This window comes from Fusarium phalaenopsidis, assembly GCF_050370095.1.
Source record: "Fusarium phalaenopsidis strain FUZ10S chromosome Unknown contig_32288, whole genome shotgun sequence".
Lineage (NCBI taxonomy): Eukaryota > Fungi > Ascomycota > Sordariomycetes > Hypocreales > Nectriaceae > Fusarium > Fusarium phalaenopsidis.
In genome coordinates, this window is record NW_028145412.1 from 1621946 (window position 1) to 1642041 (window position 20096).

Consider the following 20096-nt stretch of genomic DNA (forward strand, 5'->3'; position numbering starts at 1 on the left):
GGATTCGCAAACAAGTTGCTGTTCTCGAATGCTGCTGTGCCTCCACCAGGGATCGAACCTGGGACCTTGTCATTACTAGTGACACGCTCTACCACTGAGCCATAGAGGCTGGCTTCTGATTGGTTGAGATGATGGTAGCAAAAATGGTCTTGTCTGGGAGCCAGTGTGGCATTCAGACACCACTCTTCGAATTCTGATGAGAGTGAAGACAGGCTGCAGAAAGAGGCGGGAAGACTTAGTCCTATTCACTTCGGGAAGTGGAGCGACCGTCTTCTGTCTAGAATTAATATTTTACTCGCCGCCCAAAACATAGCGAGAACGCAATCGTACGACCACAACGAAAAAGCCAGCTCCTGTCAAACATAGCACTCAGTCTCAGAAGTCTTTGTCTGGCTGTGTGAACCAATTATCAGGTCATTTAAAAGACGAGATGTTTCATCCTGCAGTCTGGTCTCCATGAAGGGTATCGTCCAGGACTGATGAGAGCGCCGGGGAACCCAAGGGAGTAACATGTAGATAGCCAGGTCTGTGATCATGTTTTGTGAACTTCTTAAACGATGCGGATAAGTGCATTGTCTACTAGTTTGCCTCTCTCCTTTCCTTTGCGAGGAGTGGAGAGTGAAGTTCCCGACAAGACAATGTCTTGAAGTCCAACTCCAAGCGTCAAGGCTCGGTGGCGACACCGCTGTACAGAACTCTCAGAATAAAGTTGATCAAAGATTGAGTCCTAAGAATCTAAAAGAAAAACTCCCATGGAGATATCCTCTTCCTTCCGGCACTGGGGAGATGCGCAATGTCTTAGGCCCAGCCCAAGCGGCTACTCAGTTAGATGTGCGGCTAGTGATACGCACAGAAACGGTAGGTTGGCTAATGCATCAACAGAATTCTTGAGATTATGGATCTTAGATTTCAAAGGAAGTCCTCTAAATGGCCTGGGGCTATTCGTTCCGATTGGCCTTTTCTCTACGCTCAGCAGAAGACTCACTAGTTCCGGCTGCCTCGAGATCGACTCCCACTCAGAACAGTCCACCTATATTGTATTTTTTTTTTGTATCATTCACCAAAGCAAACAGATAGAAACATGCACTTGCGGGCCTGCCTCTTGAGGACATGCCACCAACATCCGCGTAGTTCTATGTACAGTGTTTACCTGGCTACATGCACGACCAAGTTCTCTGAAGCGTTATCCCGACGAGGGCAGAGAAGTCTTAAAGGAAGCTCCAAGCTTGCTACACCAAAGACGGAGGTCCAGTGTTTCAAATATGATGCATCTGTGCGAGGATCCCAAGCGAAACAAGAGACGCACGTGGCTATCAGCCAAGACTGCAGTGCGCCATACTCTTCTCCAACTTCTCCAATTCATCAGCGGCTGACTCTTGGCCTGGCACTTCACCCTGGCTGCTTCGGCAATGCATCTCGCCAAGGAGGCTTGGCGATGCAGCCTCAAATATCCTGGCACCAACGACAGCCAAGAAAGACGTCTTCCTGAATCTGTGCAGGAGTCGGTCTCTTGAATTTGTCGCTCAACTGTGTCTTCTAAAATTGAAGCGTATAGATTGTGCTTCGAGAAGACAGTTGGAGATTGGCCACAGTGGTGTCATGGAGATGGGACGATGCGCGGCTGTTAGTTGCGGCAACAACAGCAGACCAGTCGCATCCGCCTCCTCACTCTCGGCTTGACGACTATGGCTTGCCTTTTCCCTTCAAAAGAACTACAGTTTCTTGTATCCTGATCTGACTGAGTTTGGTATGAAATAAAATATGCCAGAGTGCAAAAGCAGCTTGGGCGCTTGATGTCCAGTTATAGGGCTTAACAAGCGCGATGCTGAGCAACCCCAGTATTGAACTAGAAGCTATCTCTACTCCCAGTCATGTCCAGGCATTGAGGGCTTGATATTTGTGTATTTTATTTTGCTTTCTCGACAATATCGTGGTGACAGGGGAGATTCGGCCTCGCTGTTTTGAGAGTACCCTCGGTGTGCACTTCGCGCATATATATACTCCGTAGGCAGTTCCGGTGACTAACTGGCGAGTTAGTAAGTAGTAAATCATGACCTCTTACGGTTAATCGTCTCTTGGTCTCTCTCAGTATAGCGCAAATTCTTCTCCTCAACCATTCCCCTTTCCGTGGTGCTCACAACACCATTTCAAATCTGAGCCAAGCGTTGTCCTTTCCCCGCGTTGAGAACCCTTTCGGCATCACGATTGTTGATCTGGGGAAGCCTATTTGATGGGCCAAGTTTGTCTATTACGTACAACATCTCAGGATCTGTGAAAAATGGAGACGCTTTCGCGTGCTCGCCAAGCTTCAGTTCTTGCTACGTAAAAGATCCAGAGAAATCGTGGAGAAGAGGAGGAGAAGGGAAAGCCCACTGAAAAAAAAAAATGGACGCGACGCGGAGAAAATGTCCACTGAAAAAGGTCGTGACTCACGACAACGCGCTCAGGCCGTTGAGAGCCCTCCTAAATGTATCTCGACAGGGCTTTGAAGCGCAGGCATTCACTCGCGAGGGAAGCCTTGTTATGCTTACTGTCGAGTATGGAGAAGATGTTACGTACGAATCTGATGGGATCTTCAAGCTGGAATGCGACATGGAGATTCTCATACTTTTCTTCGTGAGCATGCTCTGACGGTTGGAGAGCGATTGAGCAAGTTTGCTCGACTGGTCTAGATGACAAAGAATCATGATTCTCTTACTCTCACGCCCGCTCAGGGGCACATGTTGGGTTTTGCTTACGCCTTGTCGTGACACATTGGTTGCCCTGGCCAGCTGGAGGTTCGGGCAATAGCCGGTGGGAGTGGAACAGCGATGATCCCTCGTAATAATTCGGCCTTTTTTTTTTGTCTTTTTTGTGTGTGTTTTTGGTGTCGCAAACAGCGTTTCAATTATTGCTATTCAAGACAACATCGAAATTAAGTTTTCCGACCTTTTCCTCGCTTCGAAGTAGCGCCTTTCATCACAAAATCCATCCCAAACCATCACGTGTAGGGTAAGACGTTCCCGGCCAACTCGGCTTGCGGCTCATGACTAGGGGCATGAAACGGGAGGCCCGACGGCGCTAGACCCAAAGGAGAAGGTGTTTATGCATCTTCCCATGCTTGGCGATCTCTCTGCTCATCCGTGGATCCGTCGCCTTCGAGAAAAACCACTCGCATTTCCATCACAAGCCGCAGAGACGTCAGTGCTCAACAATCTCGGCTGCCTCTCTCACGGGCCGACCGGTTCTGGAAGGTCGACCGGCTTCGGAGGCCCGGGTTTAACTATTCGTAATGGAAACTTGGTTCCGCCTGGTTTCGGGTGGAGAGGGTTCCTCTCTATCCTAGACGGGTCCGTCGCGGAAGTGGTCGCTACTCGTTGGACCAATGTGGAGAGCTCCTGAATTGTGGAATCTTTAACGTCACGGAATCCAGTATAATGTCATTCGCCTCAGTGTTTTGTTACGTACGAAATACCTTTTGATCTCTCAGCTTGGCCTCTCTCGCATGATTAATGTGAGCAATCCTGGACACGTTCTCGCCCCTTTGTCCTACTCCACGGGTCTCCTCTCTACCCCATTCGCCCTCGTCTTGGCTTTCTCAACCCCATGGGGACCAGAGAAGGTGATGGGGCCAGACGTTTCTCCACTCCCTATCGCGCCTGGTTAACCAACAACAGACAAGACTCGTTCCATCCTCCGCTCTCACGCTGCGCCCCGACAGGCCCAATCCCCTGGATCCCGTCACCGTTCGCTCTATCGTAATGTTCGTCATGAACTAACACGTAATAATTGGGCCCTGCAGGTGCTTCGAGACTGATACCTGACCCGGTCAATGCTCAACGTTCTCGAGGTATAAGTTGATCTTGGCCAGACGCTTCATTCTCGACTTTACTCCCTCACTCTTCACCCAACACCTTCTCCGCCTCTTGGCACATCCTCTTTACTCCTGTCGATCCTTTCCAGACTTGCCTTCTTCCATCCATCACAATGTCGACCTCCTCTGAGAAGGACGTGAAGCGCGACTTCGGCCAAGATCCCGAATTCCAGCCCGCCCAATCACACGCCGACGAGACAATTGCCCACGATGCCGTCTTTGGAGAAATCACTGACAAGGGCCCCAATTACCGCAACGTGAGCGCGCCTATTCCCGAAGGCGAGACGCTAGAATTTTTCTAGAAGGCGAGCTAACGCTTGACTGCAGGTCGGTTGGATCGGAACCGTCGCCCTCATGATGAAGACCCAGATCGGACTTGGTGTCTTGTCTATTCCCGCCGTCTTTCACTCCCTGGGTCTTGTTCCTGGCCTGATTGCCCTTATCGCCATCGCTGTCATCACCACTTGGTCCGGATATGTCGTCGGTACCTTCAAGCTTCGTCACCCTGAGGTCTACGGCATTGATGATGCTGGCGCTCTCATGTTCGGCCGTGCGGGTCGCGAAGTCTTTGGCATTGCCTTCTGCCTTTGTACGCCTACCACCTGACATTGAATTACCCTCGATTGGTCGCTAACTTGTATAGTCTGGATCTTTGTTGCCGGCTCTGGTATGCTTGGTATCTCGATCGCCCTCAACGCCGTCTCCACGCACGGCGCATGCACTGCTGTTTTCGTCGCCGTCGCCGCCATCATCGGCTTTGGTCTTGCCAGCATCCAGACTCTGGGCCGCATCAGCTGGCTCGCCTGGGTTGGACTGGTCTGCCTTCTCACTGCCATCTTTACTGTTACCATCGCCGTCGGTGTTCAAGACCGTCCCGCGGATGCCCCCCAGGAGGGCACCTGGAAGTCGGACTACAAGATCGTCAACAAGGGAACTCCCTTCACCGAGGCTATCTCTGCTGTCTCGTCGCTCATCTTTGCCTATGCTGGCACTCCCGCTTACTTTGCCATCGCTGCTGAGATGCGCAACCCCCAGCACTACACTCGATCTCTCATTGTCTGCCAGGCCGGCATGACCATCACCTACATTGTCATCGGCTGTGTTGTTTATGTCTACTGCGGCTCTTATGTTGCTACCCCCGCTCTTGGTTCTGCCGGTGCCATGATCAAGAAGGTTGCCTATGGTCTTGCCCTGCCCGGTCTCATTGCCTCGACCACCCTCGTCATTCACGTAAGTACCTTCTTTCTCTCTCAATGCTATCCATCAGTTAACTAACAGGTGCATAGTACTCTGCTAAGTACGCTTTCGTTCGCATGCTCCGCGGTTCTAAGCATCTCACTTCCAACTCTCTCACCCACTGGGTCACCTGGATCGGTTGCACCACCACTGCCACTATCATCGCCTACCTCATCGCCAGTGGCATTCCCGTCTTCGGAGGTCTCGTGTCTCTCGTCGGCGCTCTTCTCGGAACCCTGATGTCCTTCCAGCCCATGGGTTGCATGTGGCTCTATGACAACTGGGGTCGTCGCCGTGAGGCCACCCTTGGATGGTACCTGATGGTTGCCTACAGCGTCTTCGTTGTCATCTCTGGCACCTTTTTGATGATTGGCGGAACTTACGGTTCTATTGTTGGCATTATCGACTCCATGAAGGAGACTGGTGGCTCGCCAGCCTGGGCCTGCGCCGACAACTCCAACTCTGTCTAAACTTCGACTACCTTGTTTTCTTGTTGAGTATTTAGCCTGTAATTGATATTTGCGAAGCGTCGCTTTACTGCGCTCTGCCATTGGAGAACCTCAAGTCCCTACCTCAAGACTGCTCGCCTTCCTGTGATTGACAGCCTCCAGTTGTTATTGCCAAGGACGTTTCCCTTCCCATTTCTCGGCCCAATTTCCATATCAAGGCACAACTGCAAGATCCCTTGACCCTGTAGCCCAGGTGGCTAACACCAAGACACAGCTGAACTCCATCGCAAGTGGATTGAAACAGACGGCGGTGCCACCTCGCTTGCCATTGTGAGGCTCCGCTGCAAACTTTGCCTCCTGTGGAAAATGTCTCAGACCACTGCCGCTGCCCTTGGCAGTAACCACTTTCTCCGGTATCGGTCGCCATTTTGCATTGCGGGTTGCCCGGTCAGTTTTTCTCAATGGCCTCAATTATGTCACACACCCGGCATATGCCTCCTGATTACTTGGCACATGAGACCATGAAGAGCTGAACCGTTTTGAGCGACTCATGCAGCCCTGTTGGTGGCATTGGTGGATTTTGTTTGGCGGTTTTGAATCGACTAGAACTCAGCGAGACATCTCAACATGACGGCATCACCGAGGGAGGATTAGACCGACAGACCCCTTCACACCAAGACCCTCAGCACTCGAGAGTATCGTCTTCCTGGGATTGACTCTCACGTCTCCCGTCGATGCTAGGGCACAAGTATCACGTGTGCTTCTCCTCGAGCATCCAAAAACGGTTCAGGTTGCGTGGTCTAGTTGGTTATGGCATCTCGCTCACACCGAGAAGGTCCCCGGTTCGATCCCGGGCGGAACCACTCTTTTTGCCTATATCACTGATATTTCTTTTTGGATTCGAATCTTCCTGATTGCGTCAACTAGTTTAGCATCTTTTCCTTTCATCCTGCCATGGTTTGGGGCGCCAACAGGGACTATGATGGCCCAAGTCGCACAAGATCCACAAGCTTTTTGGGTGTCACTATCGCAGACAAAAACACCAATGTGCCTGACATGTGTCTTGATTTAATTGACTAAGAGCTTCTGTGATATAGACTTCATCCCCCATTCGCCATTCAAAGAATCTCAAAACTGCGGAATTCCACTCCAATGCACCGAGTCGCCGCATCGGAGTACTTGGGATGGCGATCCCGAAGCTTGCCCTTGCAATTTGCCTTCTCGTAGAAGAGAAATTCTGCAGCGTCAGGAATGAAGCCACCGCCAGAAACTCCACCAGATCTGAAAGAGTCCCAAGCTGGCAGCGCATCTGCACCAACGGTAATGCAACTGCCGTAGCCAACACGGCCGCTCAGGCTTTCCTTGCCCTGGCAAGCATGGCCGTTCTTCCACACCGTGAAGTCGATGCTGATGGCGCTGCCAACTGATGCCTGAGCGATCAGAAGGACAGGCACGGTGAGGTGGGCGGAGAGAAGCATGATCTGCAAAGATATTGGTCAGTGGATGGCACCGAAGTGAGACGATAGGTTCTTACTGGATGTCTGGTCAACGAGCTTGACGAAACGGTACTTGATATGCTATTCTAGAGTGATCTAGTGGCGATTAGCCAGAGCTTGAGATGATGAAGATAATTGAGAGTGGATCGCACGTTGTCGTTGGTTGACTGAAACTTGCCTGATCCTACAAGAGCTGACAACATTACGCAGATACAAACATATATACTCTTAACCGTCATTTTTAGTGATAGTTTACTAAACTTAAGAGAATATCTTTTCGTATTTTGTCAACGTTACCAACTTGTCGGTCATCGTATTCCTATGCAATCGTTCCTGAAAGGGTACGATTGTCTCACTTTCTGACGAGGGTCTAAGCGAGAGCTTCGATACCACCATGGTTGGTTGATGCTCAATACCTATGCACGACAATATCGTTTGGAAGGGTTGAACACACGAAAGACGAAGATTCAAACAACCTATCTATTTATGTCGGTTTGTCTTTGCCTGATTATCAGATGGTGTATGAGATCATAATACAGTTCGGCCGCAGCGGAAGCACTTAGCCGATGATACGTGGTTACCTGCAGGTATGAACGCATTGCTTGACCAGGTGGTACCTTCCGCAACTGGCTCATTTGTAAGTCGAAGATTGCTGATGAAAAAAAGGTCGTAATGCGTGATATACACATAAAAGGACGCATGCAAGGGCCTGCTGATGCTCTCTGCATGTTTTCAAGCGGCTGCTATCAGCTCACACGAAGCTTTCGTCCAGTGAGACGACCCATTCGTATTCATGCACTGAGACATTCTGGGCCGACGTTCCGAGATTATCCACACTGGGCAGGTCGCCGGGATTTTCTTGACCAGGATGAAAGTGTCTATTCCGTCTATAGCATAGCGTTCCTGTCGGTAGATACTGTGTGCCTTCAATCGTGCGTTCTTGTTACATCCCAGGGCCTTACTCGGACCTTCCGGGCTTGGTGCGTTCTACAGCGAGAGGTTTCTAGGTGTTCAAGATCCCAGCTAGACTACTTTCATTTTATTCCTGATAAGTTTCCGTGTTAACCAGTGCATGGACGCTCTCGTTGCTCTTGTGTCGGCAATTATCTCTTAGAAATGTCATGCTTAGGTTCGTCATTGCGACGTAGATCATACGTTCATTATAATATTCGTCTCAACTACCCTTTAACATGTGACCTAAGCGATTTAACCCATGCTGAGAGAAGGGGCACTATCGAAGTGTGTGGCGGGCTTGATGCCATCGCGGGCCGAGCCGGTGAGGGACCTGAGACGGCGCCTAACACAACACCCTGTCGGTTTAACCGTAAGTGGGTGAATAACCCGAGAGCTAGTTATATCACGAGCTGCATCCCTATCTAAGCTTGTTTTGTTTCTAAGGCATGCTCCGGGTACGATTACATGATTGCTTTTTCGTTGATGTGTTTGCTTGGCTGGGCGCTTCTTGAGGCATGCATGTCCTGTTCCCCCATTAGTTTTCTAGCCCGGATAATTATTTAATAATTTCAACGAGACTATGGGGAGTTTCGTCCGCCATGGATACTCTCAAGATGTTGAATTGCTAACGAAACTGGATGAGTCCCAAGGCTGCCTCGCTCTCACCGTTGCGCTGCGCACTTCCTCGCCAAATCTCTAAATACTACAGATAACTCAGGTACAGCCCAATGGAAAAAATAGCATACTGCGCTCATGTTGTAATTGTTAGACATTAATTTCGCCGGCAAGGCAAACACCTAAACACAGGTATAAGTCCATTCAAGCACTAAGCAACACCCGACGGCGCAAGACCATTGGAATGTCCTATCTAATTTTAATGCCTGGTATCTGCCGACTGCCCATGGTCTTTCAGGTACATGGTCATTTCAGCCATTTTCTTGTACTTTCAATCGTCTAATTCATTTTTGTATCCCGAAGTAGCCGGTTGCATGTGACCAACCAATGTGGAGGACCACATTCGGGGCCGCCCGATTGCACAATATCGAGGAGGTCATGGAGCTTTTTGGTGATGCGCTGCGTAGGATTTTCCAAGTCGTTCAGAAGAATTGAAAGTTGCTCCGGTCTACGATTTGATGATTGTCGCCGATGGTGTTGAGAACCATGTTTATCCGCTTCTACCCAGACTAAACTTCGGTCTGGGCCGGTTTCGCCGAGCTTGACCGGGAAATTGCCGAACCTACCGAGACTTGGCTTGTCGTCTCCTCCCTATGAGGGGTTCCCTGGCAGAATCTCCAACATCGGTACACGAGGCTGCAGAAGATCCTATTTATTGTCCGCACCACTGTAAACCCTGTCATTGATTGATAAATTAGCCTCACCGAAGAGTATTCGTTTGATATCATGTCGTTTGTTACCCGTCTCAGGTCATCCGGAGTGCTCCGGCCTCTGTCTGCCGCGTCGAGAACTCAGTTGCGCTGCTACTCATGCACAGCTCCTCGACAGAGCCAGGATACTGATACTGTCCCCAAAAATACAACGCCACTCGATTCAAGATGGTTTTCTAACCTCCAGGCGCGAATCGAAAAGTTGAGAAGCTCCAAGTACCCACCCGAATGCGTCTCGCAAGCCGAGAAACTCTACCAGCATACCACAACAGACTGGATCGAGCTTTTGGCAGGCAGAGAAGGCTTTCTTACTGATAAGAGCTGGAGAGCTTTGGACCACTATCCATTACTTTGGGGAGACATGGTATGTGTGCGCCGACAATCACAATGATAGGACAACTTGCTAATAAGACTCGTGCGCTAGGATAGCATGGTATGTAACCTCTATTGTTCCTCATATACATAATACTAATAATATTGGTAGGGTGTGTTTCAAGAGACTCGTATTCAAGGCTCGGCCAAGATATGCTGACTGCCCCAGGCCACGTAAACAACGTCATGTATAACAAGTACGTCGAAACGGCAAGAGTTCGATTCGTTAAACACCACGCAGAAGACGCCACTACCGAGGAGCAACGGAGGCAATGGGATGATCTACCAACACCACGAAGCCTGGGCCTCATTCTGAGGCGCATCACAACCGAGTTTAAGCTCGTATGTGACACCCGAAATTGATGTCCCGGATGCCGACTAATATCGTTTGTCTAAACAGCCGCTGACGTTTCCTGATCATGTCACCGTCCTCTACAAGTTGTCTGAGCGCCCACGATATGATTCTACCTCGCTCCTGATGGAAGGCTGGATCCTATCAGACCAGCATCGCCGGCTGGCTGCGAAATGTATCGATGACACAGCCATCTACGACTACACGACTAGCAAGAGATCGGTGCTGAAGCCGTTCATGGTTGAAAAATTCCAAGAAACCTTTGACAGACAGATGGAGTCTCAGATCAAGTGCGACAAGGATGCAAGGGATGTAATTGCGGCCGTTGAAGGCCTCGAGAGACAGTTTCAATGAAGAATTGCTCGCTGTCATACACATGAGAGGTTAGAATGCAAGTAAACTTAACATGAGCCATACTGTGAAAACTCAATTTGCTGGCGTTGTTCATACTGTGATACACACCCGGCGTAGAGAATTCAGCGAGGCAAGAAATACAAGCACAGAGTACGACACAAGAGAGAATCAGCGCGTCAACTTCCGAAACACTCTTTCAGCCTTGTCCTCGATCTATTGAAGTGAGCTTCTCGTCGGCAGATTGGAGATAGAAGTTGGCTTACAGATGGGTAGCGCTTAAAAGTCAGCCACACAACCATGGTCAGCCCCAGCGTTGCAAAGGCAAAGGGGATGTAGATCCACCAGGGCGGATTTGACTCTAGCACGTTGACATTCATGCCGAAAAGACTCTGCATCTTTGTTAGAGCTCCTTCTACGGGCTTTTTGACTGTTAAACTCACCGAAACAAAAGTCAGTGGGAGAAAGATAAACTAAATCACATTTCCCTTTAGTTGGATTTTCTCCAGCGTGGCTGGAAAACGCACCGTGATCTAGCTGAGACGCTTCATGCTCACGCTTGTTGACGTAGACTTCTGAGCTTCCCTAATGGAAGTCAAGTTGAATTCCTGGACCTTTCAGTTACCACTGACTTGATCAGGGGCTTTCATTAGACTTTCCAACCCAATAAGCTCTTGAGACGTGTTTGTTAGATTCTTGACACCTGCCGCGAGATACTCGCAAAACCCACTGACCGCGGCTCCGAAATTCTTCAATTCCTCTATGTCATCCAGTTCATCGGGTGGTATTTTTCTTTCGTGTGGCTTCCACTGATAGCTATTGACGAACAAGGCATTCAATTCGGACAGGTCACGCCTCTGCTCGTTGGCAATCTCCTCCACTTGGACCCATAACAATGCGTCTTCGAGGAGACGATCGATAAGCCGATGGTCGTTTCCCCTGGACTTCAAGACCGTCGAACGCTATATGAAGTCTTAGCAACAAAAGAATCACGCCCGGTCGTTCAATTTCGGGAAAGACTTGCCATTTTGAACTGGTGGTCGTTGGCCGTCTTAAACGCACGCATCCATTTCTCCCTTAGAGTCTGCAGAAGCGGGTTAAGTAACTTGCACACATCAATCGCCAACTCTGCGTGTTGAGAAGTGGTTATGAGAGCTGTTGTTTTTAGCATGATATACTTGCTAAGCTTGATTCCATCCCATCCAATGTGGCGTTCGCCCGACTTCACCATTGTCCACAGGAGCACATGGGAACGACGAACGAGCTCGATGCTGGTACCATCTAGTTTAGTATCGGACGACAGAGACTGGTCGCCTCCGCCCTTTCGGAAGAGGCTGGGGTAAGTTGTGATGAATCGACACGCAATGAAATCTAATGGTTAAACCTTTCAGTCAATCTTCCACTGTGCAGCGCGGATTTCTAGCCCCAAGAGGTTCTGCAATGAGTGAACTAGAACTTACCATGCAAAGTTAAATCATCTCTAAACGTTTCGAACTCGGACTTTGTCGGCATCGAGTTCTGGTGAAGTTTCCACTAAGCGTCACGATAACGTGTGCTTTCAGCACGATGCCACCGCGCACAAGAGAAGCCCCGTTTTTGAGTGATCAGACACTGGTGTTCGCTAAGTATCCTAACAGATCCGGGCGTGTGAGGTTGTGAATGCATGAGGAAAGCATCTTCTTACAATAGGCTAGTTTTGTCGAAATTTAGTTCTCGCCTTGGGGGCACCTGGAAGAGCAAAAAGTGGTTGAAGGTTGATTCAGATGTCTCCGAAGCCTCCAGTTCACTTGTCGTGATCAAGCTTCCGCCTGTCTCATTGTATAGGATATGCATCTCGGGCCTCTCCAATACATATCTCGCCGTTTCGGCCCATCGCGACATGTCCACCAAAGTCGCTGGAAATACTATCTTGGCCACATCATAAGTGCTGAAGTTCTGAAAAGCGTTCTGCAGGGCGGTGGAGCCCCCCCCCCCAGACGTCAGAAATGTCGCCCCTGGCCCCGTTGTTTACAAGGACTTGGGCAATCTCGCATTCGGTACTTCCGGGAGTAGGGTACCACTTTGCGTTTACATCAACGCTAACTTGGACCCAATGCAAGGCTTCACTGTAAGTCTGGGTGGCGTAATGCAGAGGAGTTCGGCGCCAGGTGTCTTGATGATCGATCATCTCCTTCGCAGGTGATTCAAGTAGGCGTTTCAAGGCCCGTCGATTTCTGCAGCAGACAGCGACGTGGAGAATCGTCATATCATTTTCAAGGCGCTGATCTGGTGGCAGTTCAGCCTCGTTCCGCACGTATCCCCCCTGCACCATGAGGTCCAATACGTCGTCAAGGCCATCGTCCACGGCTCTGGTCAATGCGTTTCCAAAGGTATCCCCCTTGTAAATATTCGCGCCATTGTCTAGAAGCATGCGAACGCACTCGATTCGAGGCTCTGCCACTCCAAGAGCAATTTGTAGGACGGTGCCTTCCCCTGGGAGCCAACTGTTGACGTCAGCGCCTTTCTCAGCGAGGGCCCGAACAGCCTCGATGTTTACTTGCTGGATGGCATCCTTCAAGGCAGCGAAATCTGATATGCCAGGGGTGATTGAGGTAGGGTTGGCCAGCTTGGAGGTTTCAGTTGGCGGATCCCCCGGGGTGCCATGCACTGAAGCGACCATGGCTGCCGGCATTTGTAGTTGAAAGAAGCATGATTGAAGCCCAATCCAACAAGGCATGAATCAGGCTCAGCTGAGCTTTTACCCCTGTCACTTACTGACTTAATAGTTGCTGGTTCAGCTGGACTCAGCCTGCATCATCTTCTTGTTAGTCCCCAGCCACAATGTGCATTACAAGCCACAGCTTGGCATCGGCTGGGTTTAACGCTTCCCCGGGTGAGAGGATAGCGAGGGAACTCCCTCGCAAGTGGCAGCACTCCAAGAATTTCTGTTAAATCTTTCAGAATTACGACCTACCACCCCGATAATTATCACTTATAGTTATAAGATAGGGTATTGTGCTGATAAGAAGTAAGGAATACCCTGCATCAGGTACCCCTACACCTCTCTTTGATCGCGGTTCACTCCTACAATTGGACAAAATCTACTATTAGGGTCAACATTTGACCCGAAGTCTGGCCGCACGCAACGGACCCGAAGGAAAACAAGAGGCGAGAAGGGAAAGGATTACATGCAAGGACCTCAAATGCTTGCGCAAGATTGTAGCAAATGGAAACAGGGAGGCATCCAAGAGTATGGTCTAGGGTCCGCTGGCGTCGACTTTGACAAGAAAAGCATGGGAGGAATTGTTGATAAACAGGCGAGAGATAAAGGCGCTGAGCTCTTGGCTAAACCAAGGGATGAACTCGATAGATGAGAGTGTTACGATTGTAAGACCAACACTCAGTCACTCCAATCGAAATCGGCGAGTAGTCGTGGCAGCAACTGCCTTGTGACCATGTAGAGTTGCCGAAGGTGCATACCGGTACAAATGAACTCGCTTTTGTATTAAGTAGGTAGGCTTGTTGTATCATATTGGGGCCACATCTACTCCCTATCCGCTTCATGGAATGACGTTCTCACCACATCCACCCTCTTTGCAATACCCCGAGATCCATGGCTATCAGGATCGCTCTCCGCATCACTCCCCTTCAACGATTCGATGATGCGCCGCTCGTCGCTCTTTCGTCCAGTAGTTGTCTCAGGGCCACTGACGGAAACAACCTGATGTGTTCTCGTCGTGCCCCTCCAGAAGCTCGGGTGGGCACTGGCAGACATATTGGACAGGTTATATCCCTTGGAGTGGTCCCCAGGACCGCTAAAGTAGTTGGAACTCTTCTTTGTAGATCCGAAAATGCGCGGGAACAGCTTGCCCAGGGGTCGTCGAAGAACAGGCAAGCAGGCGCTGATGATTCCGAGGTTGGCTTCGATCAACGTCCACATGCCACGCTCAATAAAGTTGTAGGTTATGTCTTCTTTGTTCTTGATCGAGTTTTGTACTGACGTCGTTCGAAGGATGGATGCGATGGTGACACTGAACATCATGTTAGCTTGGCAACGCATTGCACAAAGGATACTCACAAGCCGCCCAAGAGAAAGACGCCGCAAAGCATCAGCCTCTCTCGCATGTTCATCTGAAGGCGCATAATAGAGCCAATAGGGAGAGTCAAGACCATAATATCTGTGAGAATGTTCATGACGGCGTAGGCAATCCAGAACTTGTTGGAGTCGATACACTTGGCATCAATCGCCTTGTTCCAGGCACCTTCGATGGGCACACATTGCCAGATTGTTGCACCAACTCCACCAATACTCCAGCTGACGATGATGGCCATAACCACATAGCAAGCGACGCGGAAATTCTTGGTGGGGAAAAGGCGAAGGTAGAGAAGAATGGCGGCCACCTTGTTGAGACAGACGGTCACCTTGTAGGGAGTCTGTGCGATAAAGAACATTTTGAGTGCTGTGCGTAGCGCTGGTTTCGGGAGGTCGGCCTTGTGCATTCCGTATCCGTTCTGTACCGCCAGCTGCATGGCAGCAGAGACGATTATTGACGAAAGCTACCTTCATTGTTAGACGTGAAAGATCAGCGGAGAGATTCGCCTTACCAGAGACACAACGATAGCCGCATCGTCAGATCCGAGCTTGTGCATGAAAAAACGCGTGGAGCACCTGGCGATCACAAACAGGCCTGCTGTGATGATCATCACCAAAGATGTAATGTACAGCTTCCAGCCCTGGTTGTCGACCCCGTTGTCGGGGAATCCCATACCGTAGGCACCCATTTTGACGCTGTTCAGTAAGTTGACCTCGAACCAGAGGTTCGACCGTGTCTCAAGTTCATATATGAATCCTGCAGAGCCGGTGGAGTGACTGCCATCTTGGTCGTGGTGCCATCACCATGTATTCGCCCTCCTCTAGTTTCACCCAAGAACGAGTCGGATGCGATATACGGGCACCATCCTCTGAGCCCAAGGTCACATCGGCCCTTGCAGAAGCAGGCAAGTCCTTACCGAGCATCCCGCCCTGGCCTCTGCGTCGGCTTTCGCGTGGCACAGCGGAAATGACTGCCCAAAGAGATGAGGGACCCTCTTTTTGACAAGGTGTCAGTACCAGGTGTTCATGCAGCAGTGTGGCACGACTCGACGGTCGTTCGAGTAGAATGGCATTGGTGGACTATGGAATTGTCGATAGGGGCGTTATTGGTGGGCCAAGACCCGATGGATTGGTCTCAATTCTTCCGATGTCACCTATGCGGCACTTGTTCCCTACATATGGTGAGGTCTCCCCTGCTATGGTCACCGGCTCCCTGGGTCTCTAATCACGCATATGCACGCCAAGTCGACTGACATGATGTGGTAGGAAAGGGGAGCGACATAACCCCTGTGAGCCGAGACAGGGACAACCATGCAGCTGGAGCCCGCTCCCGTGGTCTCGGATAGAGCATTGATACCGACGCACGTGGCTATCCGACCTGGAGGACGATAAAGCCAGCTCATTCCCGACCACAACTTAGACTCTCGGTAAGCGACTCACAAGATGCTCTTCACAACCCTTGCCCTATGGGCCAGCCTCGCGGCTGCTGCCCCCGTGTGCGACACCACCAACTTCATCACCGTCGACACGTCCAACGGTCCCATCACGGGTCACCTCGCTGACAACTCGGCGTGCGTGGTCGAGTACCTAGGCATCCCGTACGCAAAGCCCCCCGTGGGCAAGCTGCGCTTTGCTCCCCCTGAGCGCTTCACCTCTAGGGAACCCTACAAGGCGGAAAAGTTTGGCTATGACTGCCCCTTGTCGCCTAGCAAGAAGGTCGACTATCCCGACATGACGCCTCAGGCGCAGGATGTCATTTCCTACTTTGCTAGCAACGCCGGCACTCCTCAGAGCGAGGACTGTTTGACTTTGAACATTTGGTCCAAGGCGACGTCCAACTCTGCCAAGGCCAACAAGCCAGTGCTGGTGTTTTTCTACGGCGGACGTACGTATCACTTGATCCTTTGATCCTTTCTTTACCATGCTGACTGTCCAGGCTTCGCTATCGGAAACACCAACAGTCCTTTCTACAACGGCAAGTACTTTGCCGATTCTGAGGACATTGTTGTTGTCACCGTCAACTACCGGATCAACATCTTTGGCTTCCCCGGAGGCCCTGGAGAAGCGAACCTCGGCCTGCGTGATCAGCGTGCTGCCGTTGAATGGATCCGTGACAACATCTGGCGATTTGGCGGCAGCCCTACCAAGATCACCATTGCTGGCCAGTCTTCTGGTGGCGTGGCTGTTGACTACTGGACCTACGCCTACCAGAAGGACCCCATTGTCAACGGTATCATCGCCCCTTCTGGAAACGCGTTTAGCTTCCCTGTCAACGCCGAGGGCGTCCCTGAGAAGAACTGGAACACGGTTGTCTCCGCTGTGGGATGTGGAGATGCCAAGGATGTCATGGCCTGCATGCGTGAGGCCGACTGGGAGGACATCAAGACGGCCGCGGCCACTGTCAGGCCTACCTCGAGCTCTAGCGTCCTCCGGTCCATCCCTCCCTTCTACCCCAAGCCCGACGGCAAGCTCGTCTTTTCCGACTATGTCAGCCTGACTAAGGCTGGCAGCTTTGCCAAGGTTCCCATTCTTATGGGCCACAACCACAACGAAGATGGCTACTACCGTATTCCCGCCTACGGCAACGGCGTCACTCCCACCGACGCCCAAGTCACTTCTTTCCTCCTTGAATCCTTCACCTGCCCCGTATCCTACCAGGCCAAGGCTCGGCGCGACCACGGTGTTTCCGCGTGGGCCTATCGATACCTTGCTGACTGGGATAACACGCGTCTCTTCCCTACCAGCGGAGCCTACCACGGTGTGGATCTGCACATGATCTTCGGAGCCTCTGGAGACGTCAGCGGAATTCAGCCGTCGGCCGACCAGAAGAAGCTTACCAAGATTATGCAGCACGCCTGGTTCACCTTTAGCGACAATCCTACCAAGGGCTTGACGCAGCTTGGCTGGCCGCAGTTTGACCCCAACGGGAAGACTCTGATTGAGCTGGGCAAGGGCACCAAGCCTGCTGTCAGCTTCGTCAAGCCTTCGGTGTATGATGCACCCTGTTCGACAATTACCATGGGTGCGCTTGGCACTTCGTCATAAGCTCGCAGAGACCTTTCTGGAAGCTTGCGGCCAAGTTGCATTCAATATTAAATTTCATGCGTGTAGTGTTGGGAAGCCTTTGGTTATATAGATATTTTTCCCACATGGTGTTTCAAATAAATCACATCACGCAACCTCTCCAGCTTGATTTTTCATTGTGATTGCTCATGCGCCCAATATGCCGCGGAGTGGCCATTCCGCACGTATGGTTTCAGACTAATTACATACAATGCAGAAGGAGTATGAGGCCTCTGCCAAGAGTTTGCTGGTCCTTAAACAGTTCTTCCGGTCCAACTAGGGTACAGAGTAGAAAATGACTCACTGTGAGTAGTTCGGCGAACATTTTCCTTGTAGCCAGGGGACGTGGTCATATGGCGGGGCACAACTCAGGGGTATTATCCGGGAACTTGGTAAAACCCGGACGACTTGACTGTCCGTCTAATCCCCTCTCATTTACCAATATGGTCATGATCAGCAACGTCCAGGGTAGAGTTGGAATGAAAATCCTTCAAGCCGCGGTCCCTCGGCTTTCGGTAGGGGCTGGATCCAGACTGGCGGGGCTGAGCCGAGAGACGTCCCGATTGACGAAGGGCAAGTTGGAATGTGCTTGTGGAGTTAATGTGAAAGGTGCACACTTGCGTTGCATTTGTGTATATATATAGGTAATTTGCAAACTCTAATGGCATTAAGGCCAAGATCGATAGATTTTCTGGCGGTAGAGCATCTCTGGAACCACTGGGCAGGCCTCGGTGGCTGAGAAAACTCGCTTAACCCGCACTAAACAACCCTTCATTTGAGCCAATGCCGACCGAGAGCCTGTCGGTGACCCTGAGGAGGCCTTGTGGTCTCAGTCGAGGAAAAGGTACCAAGTTCAACAGTGCCAAAAGGTGCTTCAACCCGAGAGATAAAGCATAAGCTATACTAGACATTGAGTGTATTCAGCAGCAAATATTTGCCATGAATAAATCAAGTCATCTATAATAGGTATCAAGCGAGGTAATAGCCACCGTGTGTTCCCCAGTCGTTCAGAGTGCGTGTCGCGTCACCGCGCCGAGTAGGAATCCTTCAAACTGTCCAAAGTAGGTTTTCAGAAAGCCAGAACCGCGGTCAAATATTGATCGTTAGAATCTAGCCTGAGCCTGCGTACCGGATAGGAGATGAGAAGCAACTCTCGCTCCAAGCCACCAACCAGTCTGGTGTTCTACCCTGCGTTTGGCTGTATACAGGGAGCGTAAGGCTGAGCCTGCGCTGTTATATCCAGGTGAATCATATTCAAGTCTCGAACTTGATCATACCGCATTCTTAGAAACCTGAAGCTTCTATTCTAAGACAAACACTTTCATTGAATGTAATGGCTCAAGACAGCTGTTGGTTGGCGATATGTGGCGCCTCAATGCATCCCGTGGGCGTTGGAGATCACCGCCTCAGCTCCAAGGCAAGCGCCCTTGTTAAGGGGGTATTTCGAATTGAAAGAGACCCCCAGTTCCGTCATCATTGCCATTGATGCACTATTTCTTTTTACTTCTTCTCTCTTCTGTTCTCCCCCCCGCCCACTGTGACGCTCCCCAAAACATCACACTCCTTTTAGTCGCAATGAGGCAGCTACTGTTTCATTTAGCCCTGGTAGGTAGCATCATCTTAGCCGCTGCCGCCCTTGATCACCCTGAACTGGTCCAAGGGTCCTTGTGCTTTACGTTCCTGTCGACCCACTTGCCTTTGTGTAAATTTGGGCTGTGAGTTTGGACCCCGTCGAATCTTCTTCTATCATTGATAGGAACCAAACGCCAACTTCTCTCGAGGCTCGGCCGACCGTGGATCTTCCAGACTCTTCCTCCCTTGAATTCCCAACCCTTTCAATAGATGACGAGGATGTGCCGACAGCGGACCCCAGTGCATCGGACTTCTCGATCGGATCAACCGTGAACAGAGAAGCATCAGGGACACTCACATCGAATGCTGCATCTACCACTAGTGGGACCGCTGGGGTGTCTGGCCAAGGCATCATACTGCTGGTGGATGAGTCTGAGGAAACGAGAAAGCGACAACAGAGAGCTATGCGAGGTTTTGTCAACAACGGAAACACTGCAGCCTCCGAGTCATGCTCCAACGCAGGGGTTTTCAGTCTGGTCGCGGGGCAGCTTCTGGACGGAGACGATCCGATTTTTTACGCAGGCGAAGACTTCAAACAGCTCGTCGGTCAGGGGGCGCCGCCCATCGATGCGATCACGAGAACGTTTGTCAATTCTGGAGGAAACCTTTTGTTTGAGAACCCTCTGTTGCCAAATGGCGCAGCTGGCTACTGTCAAGGCCCTAAGACCAGCGAAGTCTTATCACGTTTGCACCAGCGCGGCCAGGCTGTGTTCCGGTCTCGTTGACTGTCTACCTTGGTAATAACTTCAAATCCTGACGCCGAGATCTTTAATGTTGACATAAGAAAATAGTTGAAGAGTGCCAAAATGGGCAGATAATTGACGCCGGTACCTCGATTGCAATGAGCACCCTCTCCCTTCGACCGACAATTAGCGATGAAT

At 50.7% G+C, this 20096-nt stretch overlaps 5 protein-coding genes and 2 non-coding genes across 7 annotated transcripts; 4 read left to right on the plus strand and 3 right to left on the minus strand.

Moving 5' to 3' along the window:
• Positions 1-37: 37 nt before the first annotated feature.
• Positions 38-109, minus strand: LRP88_04111. Its single transcript has one exon. It is a non-coding gene; the product is annotated as a tRNA-Thr (tRNA).
• Positions 110-3966: 3857 nt separating this feature from the next.
• On the plus strand, positions 3967-5559 carry LRP88_04112 (uncharacterized protein; the record flags this gene model as incomplete). Its single annotated transcript, XM_083240695.1, has 4 exons — positions 3967-4110; positions 4181-4442; positions 4497-5083; positions 5140-5559. The coding sequence occupies 4 exons, from the start codon at positions 3967-3969 to the stop codon at positions 5557-5559; spliced, it is 1413 nt and encodes a 470-aa protein (XP_083103985.1).
• A 768-nt stretch (positions 5560-6327) lies between these two features.
• Positions 6328-6401, plus strand: LRP88_04113. The gene has a single exon. It is a non-coding gene; the product is annotated as a tRNA-Val (tRNA).
• A 255-nt stretch (positions 6402-6656) lies between these two features.
• On the minus strand, positions 6657-7016 carry LRP88_04114 (uncharacterized protein; the record flags this gene model as incomplete). The annotated part of the gene is made up of 1 exon (XM_083240696.1): positions 6657-7016. The coding sequence occupies one exon, from the start codon at positions 7014-7016 to the stop codon at positions 6657-6659; it is 360 nt and encodes a 119-aa protein (XP_083103986.1).
• A 2373-nt stretch (positions 7017-9389) lies between these two features.
• Positions 9390-10451, plus strand: LRP88_04115 (thioesterase-like superfamily-domain-containing protein; the record flags this gene model as incomplete). Its single annotated transcript, XM_083240697.1, has 3 exons — positions 9390-9741; positions 9915-10087; positions 10146-10451. 3 exons carry the CDS (start codon positions 9390-9392, stop codon positions 10449-10451), a joined length of 831 nt encoding a protein of 276 aa, XP_083103987.1.
• Positions 10452-13971: 3520 nt separating this feature from the next.
• On the minus strand, positions 13972-15209 carry LRP88_04116 (uncharacterized protein; the record flags this gene model as incomplete). Its single annotated transcript, XM_083240698.1, has 3 exons — positions 13972-14458; positions 14506-14984; positions 15033-15209. 3 exons carry the CDS (start codon positions 15207-15209, stop codon positions 13972-13974), a joined length of 1143 nt encoding a protein of 380 aa, XP_083103988.1.
• Positions 15210-15963: 754 nt separating this feature from the next.
• LRP88_04117 (Alpha/Beta hydrolase protein) lies at positions 15964-17565 on the plus strand (the record flags this gene model as incomplete). The annotated part of the gene is made up of 2 exons (XM_083240699.1): positions 15964-16405; positions 16457-17565. The coding sequence occupies 2 exons, from the start codon at positions 15964-15966 to the stop codon at positions 17563-17565; spliced, it is 1551 nt and encodes a 516-aa protein (XP_083103989.1).
• Between the last annotated feature and the right edge of the window lie 2531 nt (positions 17566-20096).